The 10096-nt window shown below is 45.0% G+C and overlaps 2 protein-coding genes across 2 annotated transcripts; both read right to left on the bottom strand. All coding sequences in view use genetic code 11, as the record gives it.

Annotated features, from left to right (window-relative positions):
• Positions 1-2745: 2745 nt before the first annotated feature.
• On the bottom strand, positions 2746-4297 carry EGR_04447 (Chloride intracellular channel protein 5; the record flags this gene model as incomplete). Its single annotated transcript, XM_024493696.1, has 2 exons — positions 2746-3522; positions 4286-4297. The coding sequence occupies 2 exons, from the start codon at positions 4295-4297 to the stop codon at positions 2746-2748; spliced, it is 789 nt and encodes a 262-aa protein (XP_024351810.1).
• A 5366-nt stretch (positions 4298-9663) lies between these two features.
• Positions 9664-10059, bottom strand: EGR_04446 (hypothetical protein; the record flags this gene model as incomplete). The annotated part of the gene is made up of 1 exon (XM_024493695.1): positions 9664-10059. One exon carries the CDS (start codon positions 10057-10059, stop codon positions 9664-9666), a length of 396 nt encoding a protein of 131 aa, XP_024351809.1.
• Between the last annotated feature and the right edge of the window lie 37 nt (positions 10060-10096).

The following is a 10096-nucleotide window of genomic DNA, read 5'->3' as shown; positions in this document are numbered from 1 at the left end:
AGGTGATGGTTGAAGAATTTTTGCTTGCGCTTTGTTGTCATTAGGAGCAGTCAGTAGTTGCTTTGTTGTAAGCCAACAAATTTTCTATAATGGGGCACGTAGGTAGGAGCGTCTAGACAACACGAGTAAACGGAATGTAATGGGGTGTGTTGAAGTGAGAGAGTAGAACGAGACACGAGTGTGCTATCTACTGGGAGGGACCTCAGCCACCATGACCTTTGCTGTTAACCATGACACCTTATCCACCTTGAAGTTGCGGTAATGTTTCAACGCTGTTCGCGGTAATGTTTAGGTTATCTGCAGGAGACCCGCGTCGAGGGTACAAAGAGGATCTGTGCGTGATGTGGTCGGGACGTGTTTTGTCACGCTGCATGTCTGTTTGTGCGTGGCTCGTGACATGTGACTGCTGCTTGTAGCTCTGTGAGCCGGCAACGCAATGGCGAAATTTTGATCAGGCGTCGGTAAATCCCATCACAAGTTGACCGCATTGTCAATCACACTGTTTTTACGTATGACGAAGACAAGAGAAGAGCCGAGTTTCCCCCGCCCTTTGATAGAGGCAACAGTTGTTTCCGCTTTCCTCCCTCTTCCCCTTCTCGTGAAATTATCACTGATAGAAAAAAAGGTTTTTTTTTTTTTTTTTTTTTTTTATGGTTAGAATTTCAAAGTTGACTTACTTGTGAAGTGATGCGTGACTTGTCACTAGGCCTGAACCCAATGTAGGCGTAAACAGTCCTTTAGGCGCCATTTAAATTTGTTAATGTATTTTTCCGACATTTCATCTGCCATACTGTCACTGAAACGCGGTTGATTTACTTCTTTTTTTCTATCAATTTTCCTAATTATCGACTTACTATCTTTTGACATCAGCTTTAGGTGACAAGGCGCCTTACCCAGTGACGTAAAGAAAAAAACGCCCGAATTTTCCTTTTTTTCTTAAATTTTAAGCATTTTTTAGCCTAAAATCTCACTCAGCTTTTAATCATGACACCCACTAGCTTATCGATTAGAAGCGTTCCTCGCCAGACAGTTTATCGATTTTCCGATCGTGTTTCAGTTCCCCACTTAAAAAATCAATATTCGCCTTATCCCTTAGCAAATTTGCTATCACGGAGTTACTGATGTAAAAAGGATAAAGTGCTTCAGGATTCTCAGAGCGATAACTTACTTTACTACTTCAATCTCTCTAATTTTTCTCACGCGGTCATTACCAAAAAACAGCTGCTGTGTGTCCCACTCACCCCATTTATGGTGCTTTCGGCGATGGGTAACTGGCGTTCACCCCCTTTCGCCCCATTACCTTTGCTGCATTAAGCTGTATCACCCGTCCCGGGCTTCTCAATTCGCAGCTGATTTAATTTAGCTAAGTGTGCATTGTTTGAAGGAAGGGAGGGGGAGCAGTAGAGCCGTAAGCTATGCAGGTCACTCCCGGATTACACACATTGGTGTAGCAGTGCCCTTCTCTCATGAATAACATGGTGATGGTGTTAACAAAGGCGGATGAGAAGATTGGGTACGGAGCTGAAAGAGTTGAGGCTGGCGTTCCGCGGACGCCCGACGACGCCTGATCACAGATGCACGCCCCAGCGTCAGGTGGCACCACGTTGGTGAGATCTCCCTCCCCAATCAGAGTGTGGGCGGGGCTGTAAGAGCCAATTAAATGCAGGGGAAGTATGCACGTACGCACGCATATGAGTAACCAATACGAGTGATGCGTCATACACTCGCTGTACAAACGACCATCGTCGTCGTCCGTTGCGCGCCACTTTGGCATTTGAAAGTGGTCCCTAAGCTGTTCTTTTACTTTTCCTTAATTTCACCTAAATGGCCAAATTTTAGTAAGTTTCAATGATTATGAAGATCTCTTTTGACCTCACCTTTGCTAGGTAACACAGACTATTTAACTTCCCTCGAAGACTGATGAAGAGGGTGGGTGGAATGACAGCACTTATCACATGGTGATTATGCAAAACGCCTCGCGAGGGTTTTTCCGCATGCTTACATCACAGACGGTAATCAGAAGTCCTGTTTAATTGAACCCAATCGCTGCGGTCGGTTGACCGCCAAGTTTGGTAAATAAAGTGTTAATCTATTTTCTGTGTTGCTTCGATCAGCACCGTCCCGTTTCTTTGCCAATTTGAGGCGGACGGGGGATTTCCCGTCTCTACGTTTGTGACTAGGCTGATTCGATTCTGTCATTTAAAGTTGAGAACAGAGTCGCGCTGCGTGATGATTGAGGCCTCAAAGTTACCGCGGTGCGAGGTGCTGCCCTGGCAGGCACCGCCAACGCCGCTGCAGGTCGATGCCTGCACTCAGGTGGCCTACTTGTGCCCTTAACATTGGAGAAATCGCTATGGCTTCGTGTGGTTGGCTCGCCTGTCAGCAAGAAAGCAAATGTTGGGCCCTAACCGGGTGATACGTGGCTCCAGTGGAAAGATCAATTTCAGAACGGTTAATTTGCCCCTCCCTCAAAAACTCCCCAGCAGAAAGTGCTACCACCTTCTCGGGTTACTCCTTCTAAGAGCTCTCCAGAAGCCTCTAGGCGATAGAGCGCTCAGATTACCCCCTCCACACGACTACGTGCTTGCCCAGAAGGAAAGTGGAAACCCCGAAGTTATTAGTAAAGCCGATATGATTGGATGTGCACCTTAACAGGTATTCGTTGTTGTTGTTGTTGTTGTCCAATTAGTAAAAATAACACGAGTCATTATTATCACCCTCACCATAGTGACAAGTGACAATAAATCACTTCAAAGGCGGTAACTGCGAAGGACAGGAGTGCAGGTAGTCATCAGCTGAACGCATCGCTGTCATTGGAATGTCCAAGGCTTTGTTCTCTCGATAGTGCATCAGAATGTCCCTGTCCAAGGGGCAGGTGACAGTGAATGCCGTGGTCTCGTACATACTTTGGACGTAGCGCCAGATGTTGACCAAGTCCATTGGAATGTCCCATTGTTTACAGGCACGCAGTAAAACTCGCATCACCTGCAGTTTTGGCATCAACATACAATCGGCGAACGTTAGCTTCTCTCCCAGTAGGTATCGCGTCTTCTGGGTTTGTAGGTAATCCTCCAATCGTTTCAAGGCGTTCAGTAGTGGACTCTCTACGCCATTCCGGATGAAGTTAAGCACATTCTTATAGACATCGATAAAGGCGTGGGTTGCCTCCAACACCTCCTTTGACTCAAAAGGGAGGGCAAGTTGAGGACACTGGAACTTGGCGAGGAGGGCTTCCAATTCGTCTGGTGTGGAAGCAGCCAGTTGAAGATCGGGCAGAAAAGCAGCAGGAAGACGTTTAGAACAGTGAAGACACTTGTAGTCCTCCGGTTCGTTGTCGTAGGAGATGGGCACCACCTCAAGGCGAATAAGATCCATCTCTACCATGTAGCGGAAGACCATTAGCCATTGATGACAAATGAGGCAAGCACCAACGGTGTTCCGATCAGTGATTGAGGCACGAACAAAGAGACGAACCTCTGGTTGACCCTGAAGCTGACGAAGGCGTTCCTGAAACTCAGCTGTCTACAAAGAAAAGAAAGCGACTAATCAGGGCAACTGTCCTCCTACCACAGAGTTGTGAACATTCCGAAACGTCAACATCAAAGCCTATAAATGCCGGCTGGGTTAGGTTATCGGTGAAATTTGACGATGACAGGAGTAGGCAACAGCAACAGAATTGACCTGACCATATCATCTGTTTGATAATTTAAATCTAACTGTCGAAACAAAAAAAGAAGTAGGGGTCGCAACTTCTTCAGGCCATAAAGATCTTGGTCATGACGTTAATGAAGCAAAAACGAAGTGGACATAATCAATCATGAAACGGTGATTTTGACACTTCAAAAAAAGACACTTAGTATAATGAAGAATATCCACATAAAAGAAATTTAATCAAATCCAAAAGTTGAAAACCGGAGAAAAACGATAAACTTAGATGGCATTAAAAACCAGTTTAAAGGCTAAAACTCAAGGTAAACGGCTGCAAATGAATCAGATGCAAATAGGGAGGGTTAAACAAAAGACCGGGAAACCAAGAGCGCAAACGTAGTAGGAAAAAAAGAAAGATAACTCGCTTCGTATAAATCCAACTCATACTAAGAAAACAGTCAAAGTAAAAATGGCTTCGAACAAGAGAATGAAAAAAATAAGCAAAACCAGCAACTCCACCGTTTACATGGTTTCGCTACTGTTCATTTGGCAAGACCGCAATCTACTTTCAGCTATAATCAAAGGAAATGATTTTGAGAAAGGTAAGGGGTGCCAAATCTAAAATTGACGAACTTACAGTGACAGACATGGCAGAGACACAAACGCAACAACAAGAAAGTGGCCGCCACACGAACTCGATAACCTTGTGAATTATCCACTGCTTTAAAGGTGTGTGGTTGGTATGACAACAAGAGTAAGGAAAACCACCTAATTTTAAAAACCAAAAAAACTATTCTAAAATAAAGAATGCCTTTTAAAAAATTATTAAAAAACCTAGATTTTTGAAAAATCAGCAATGAGAAAGTTACCAAAAACTTCTTTCCAAAAAACGCAGAATACTTACCAGTAAATGGCAGTTAAGTCTCCTAAGGGGTGCAACCCTTTTTTATTTCTACCGCAGGAATTAGGTATTTGGCTAAAAAGCGCCATTCAAATAGCTTAAGAACTCCAAACTGCTTTGCTTTTGCTTTTAATGGACGAAAATTTGAGCAAGCATAATTTTTTAGAACAGAACATTTTGCGACGACTAAAATCTATCCAATTAAGTTGAGATGAAGTGAAAATTGTGCCGTCTTTTAATAGTGAGTAGTGCAGAAATAACCAGTATCGGCTTTTGTAGAGTAACTGGAAGGAATTCAAATTGTACCCTTAGAAGTTTGTGATTTTATCAGTGGCTAAATTGCAACTCTCTGAACAAAAGATATATTTGAGGTTTTTTCGAGAACTGGATCGTTCCAGCTTCGACCTTCGTCAATTTTTTAATTGGCTTTTTTAGACGACCGCGCGGTATTTGGATAGTGGTACTAGTGGTTAAAATTGTCGCTTACTTAGTCATAACTTTAATGTGTGGCATGAAAGTGGGAACGTCTGTGATGCAACTATGTGTAAAAATTTGCGTTTTTTATGGCAACGCGCTAGGTGACACAGGTTGCGTTAGTAATGAAACGACTTTTCATTTCAGCCCGGAACTGATTAATTTCATCAAATGTTCATCAATCCTAAATTAAGACCTACTTTTTCCTCATCATTCATTAGTCTATTGATCAACTTCTAAGGTCAGTCACCCCTTCTTTCAGTCATCGATTAATTGATTACTTCATTCAGTCATTGATTTATTCACTTAATTACACAATCATCAATTTATTCGTTTAGTCATCCTCTCTCCCTTCCTTTTATTCGACCTTACTGCCTTTTTCCCCTTTATTTATTCTTCGCTTTATCTGGCCATTCATTCTTTAAACAGTTGATTTGTTGTTCAAATGTGTTACTCAAAGGGATGCGTTAAAGAAAATCAATAAAAAAAGGAAAAAAAACTCAAAAGTGCCTTCTTAGCAAGGCTTCAACACTTGTCGAGGCCCTTGCATCAATTTTGCTACTTTATTATGACCACTGTAGGCGAGGCCACGATGAACGCGCCTTGACATGTCAACAGTTCTTGCCGATTGGTGCACAGGAGTCGTCACCCATGAGTGATGGAGGTTACAGCGCTTTTGGTAGGCAGAGGGTATTTCTGTATGCATACCGCGAGTCCACCGCTTTTTTTGTATGCTGCATGTTTGATCGTCACGGCGCCGAGCTCTGCACCTTCCTCCACCTCCAACGGATACACACCTAAGAGTGAAGACAAATGGACACACGTGCATATGTGTGTGTGTGTGTTTGGTAAGAGGTAGAGGCTTTATACTGACAGAGGCGTCGTCTCGAGGGTTGTCAATTCAACGACACCATCACGTCACATACGTATGTGTGGTAAGCTAAGCAGATGTTCATTGGAGCACACATACGCACACATTTTGACAGTACGAGGCTAATGGCGGTAACTCTGATAGATGGCCAACTGAACACCAGTGTTTACGTTGAAATTAGTGAGTCGTTACGACGCGATAACCGATGTCTGCAGGCTACACCAGGTGATCCAAACTTCCTTTGCACTTTGCAATAATAGCGCCACCGTTTCTCTTAAAACTAAACCTCGTTTGGTGGGACGAAGGTGTGGCTATTTAGCACAAGCATAGAGAATGCTAGCTGGTCTTCTGAAAAGAACATCTCATCCTCAAAAGTAGCATGCTGGTCGGAAGGGCTAATCATGTGCACTAATTAACTGAGTAACAGCGTTTAGCCTAGCTAGTGTCTACTGTTTCAGACGCCCTCAAATTGGCCCTTGCAACGGCGGCATGGAACTCTAAGTAGGTAGTCAGCCCGCCTCAAGGTGTACCTCAGGATATCACCAGTAGGATGTATCGTACAATGTCTACTCCCAGTGTTGAATAGAGTGATACTCGTCAGAGGAAATGCATCAGCTATGTCTTCGAAGGGCCGAGGAATTCATGCCAACCTAAAAAGATCCAGGGTTCCAGGCAAGAAGAGAGTTGTACATACTATTCATATCTTCGAGGCTTCTTAAATCATCAGCCTCCTGATTATTCTATGCTTCTATAAAAAGACAAATGTGCTACAATCAAATTTTTGTACCTCTTTAAAGGTGAGTAAGAGTTAATTTTCGAATGATGGAGATCCCTCCATCGATGACAACCTTTCAACCAATCAAATAGAAGAAATGTCCCATTTGGACAGCCGTAATTGGCTAGTGGGAGGTGAGCCAATGAATACGCTCATCCAAACAGCGGAAATCAATCTAAATTTCAAAATGGAAACAGGTCAACTAATTCACATGAGTCATCTTTTTCGTCCACACGAAAGCTCATTCCACTGTGCAAAATCCTCCCCTGCACTGAATTTTTACTTTTCAAATATGGTCATATATACTACTGATAATTAGCGCGGCAAGCGAGCTACTGTTAAGGTCACAGAACATTCTAGAGGGGAGTTCTCTTGCCTTCGACCAATCAACGACGGCTGCTGTTTAATCGCACCTAGTCCCGCGTTGAAGTTACCCTCACGTAAGCAGCTAGCGCTGGCCTGATGTGGACGTGTTCAAACTGGAAGCCGGCAGGTCAGAATTGGTACTTCGCGCGCCTAAACAAAATACCGCAGATTTTGCATCAAGAAAGCCTGTGATGGTGGCATTTGCATGGGTTAAAAGGATCCACCGCCTCCACCGTCTTGACGCTTGTTTGTTTTTTTTCTCCGATGAAGGTGGTCACAATAGAATGGCGTGATTTTGTCACCTCCACGCAAGTCCGTCCTCTTCTAGGTGGGGACGTTTGTCGGGGAGGGAGCGACTATTGAGTGCTCACTGCCACCGCTAAATTTATGGCAGTAAAAAGTATGCAATCATTGATTCGGAATGTTTACAATCATCGCTACAAAGCGCCTCAGAAGAATACCGATGGCTCTTTGTTGGTTTCAAAAGGACACTGACCCGAATGTTACCGCTTGTCAAGCTACAAATCCAACATTTCGTGTTACAGCATTAAATGGTGCAATAAACTGTCACATGTCGCCGGGTTGGAATTTCGAGCTCAGGTGAGCCTACTGGGGTGTCACATATGCGACACTGTTCGGAATTCACGTGGTCTCCATCAGAAGTCGATGGTAGAGCCGAGGTGAGTGTGCCTTGTTGACCTTTAAAGCTCTCACCACCATATCATGGTGATTACACCACAGAGAGCAGATGGATGACATCTATGAAGACCCCGGGCCCTCCTCCACTCTCATGCTTGCTTATCCAAGGCTAGAAGAGGGGCGTAGCTGCTACTGGCTACAAATAACACCAGGCAGAACGTCTTTTTTGTTGCTTTAGCTCTGGGCCCCCCAGTTAGGCGCTACCATCAGTCGGTGTGTGTATATCAATGCAGTGAAGTTGTTTATCCTCACCACAAGTGCGCGATTTAAGAGGAAGGGGGTAGTAAGCACCGGCTTCTCCTCCGCCTCCCTCTGTGAATTTGATAGGGTAAACAAGGCGCAGGTGACGCGCCTGTCAGCTGGCTTCTCCGGGGACACACGGTATCCAGCCACAGGAAAATAAACGAAGACGGGTCAAATTGTCCGGAAAGAAAAATGAGTCATAGACTAAAATGCAGTACCGACGATTTGACTGTCCCCTCGTCTATGCCACCGAGACGACCTCATAGGATCGCCCTCTTTTGTGTGTGACGTGACACTATTTATGCTAATCAGGAAAGCACAAGGCGGGATCATTAGGTGTGTGTGCCTGTGCATAGGTATGAGTGCTTGGATTAGTGGGGAAATATTCTAACAATCTTAACTTAGAGAACTCATGAGAAACCATAAGAGGGAGTGCAATGCCTCCGGTGATCAATCGACCTCCGAGACTGTGAAAGTGAAGGTATCCAAGGCGTACTTCTGATAGCGTCGTCGCCATTTTGTGGTGGATGTCATTTCGCTCAGATACTGGGATGGAGGCCACAATAGACCCGCAGACACGGAGAAGTTCAAGGACAATGCCCCGATAAGAGGGGGCTCAGCATAGGCTGTCCCGCTAGTGGTCTACCTAGTTTATGCATTAATTGCCGTCGCTCGGCGTAATCCCCGGTTTTATGCTATTGTTTATCCACATCGAATAGCGCTTAAAATTGATGGGTGCGATTTCACCTTATATGCGTTAAAAAGCATGCGTTGCCAGAACCACAGGGATAGATACATCACGGTAAGGAAGACTCCCTCTTCCAGGTCGAAATAGCTGGGGAGTGATACGTGAGGCAGGTGAGTTGACGACTGCACCAACATCACTCGGAAAGGGACAGTTGAGGCGGAAGCACATCCCACGTGACTTAACAGCACATGACAACGTGACACACTCGTTTACTACCTGAAGGCGAAGCACTGATTAGGTCTGAGATCCATCCACTCGATACTGTGAGGTATAACTCGCACATATGCCGGACAGCATTGAGGGAGAGACAGTCCTATCCCCATGACCCAAAACTTATCCAGGAGATGGAGTGCACTTCAGGGAATAGGGGGGAGGAGACACCACCTCACCTTAGCCTTCCCCCCCCTCACAACGATGGCATACCTCCAATATCTGGCTGCTGTGTCATGATGGCCACCATGCCGTGACCCCAGACGACTACACGACTACATACGGCAGATGATGAAACGCCAGTGAATGACGTCCCCACGAGAGGCGCCTGTAGGATGCTTACCTTGTACTTCCGACCCGCCTTCACTGTCCTAACTCAGTCAGGTGGGATGGAGAAAACTCGTCAGTTTTGTCAGATCCCCAAAATCTAAGTGTCTAACCTCACAACCGGTTGTCAAAAAATAAACCAACAGAACAGAGCAAAAGAAGAAGACAAACATTCGGAAGAAAATAACAGGGTTTCCAGCCACTTTTTTGATGAGTAAAACACAAGGCACTCAATTTATTCCAATTGAGCAAACATCTCTGAAAGACTTCGAAGTAGAAGACGATGAAGAAGAAGACATACCACCAACATCGAAGTCTCAGGAATGCATGGACGGGGCGGGAACACCACTTTTGTACAGTCTGATTACCTAGTCAATTAGACAGAGAAGACAAGGCACAGTCTAGGACTTTTGTTGTTGCTGTCCCTTTAAATGTTGCCTCGCATGCCAAGCACAGGCGTATTTGCAGGTGAACGGTTTCTCACAGACCGCACACTGGAACCGCAAACCGGTGTGTGAGTTCATGTGTCGACGAACCTGATAGGCGGAGAAGAATTCCTTGTGACAGATGTCACATTTAAAGAATCTCTGCCCCGTGTGCACATAGTAATGCCGGGTCAGATTGCCTAACCACTTGAAAGGTTTACTGCAGACTGGACAGAAGTAGGTAAGTTGACCGTCAACTAGTTGGGTCGGTACATCGCCCTTCTTCCAGACATCCTTCCGTCGAAGACAGATGTGATGATGCAGGCTGTACTCATTCCCATAGTACTTGCCACACTCCTCACAGCGAAGCATCTTCCGTGACGTGGTTAACTGGCGTCGATAGCATGAT

This window comes from Echinococcus granulosus, assembly GCF_000524195.1.
Source record: "Echinococcus granulosus chromosome Unknown EG_S00028, whole genome shotgun sequence".
NCBI classification, from domain to species: Eukaryota; Metazoa; Platyhelminthes; class Cestoda; order Cyclophyllidea; family Taeniidae; genus Echinococcus; species Echinococcus granulosus.
Note: the sequence above shows the minus strand (reverse complement) of the source record. Positions and strands in the feature narration are given on the sequence as shown.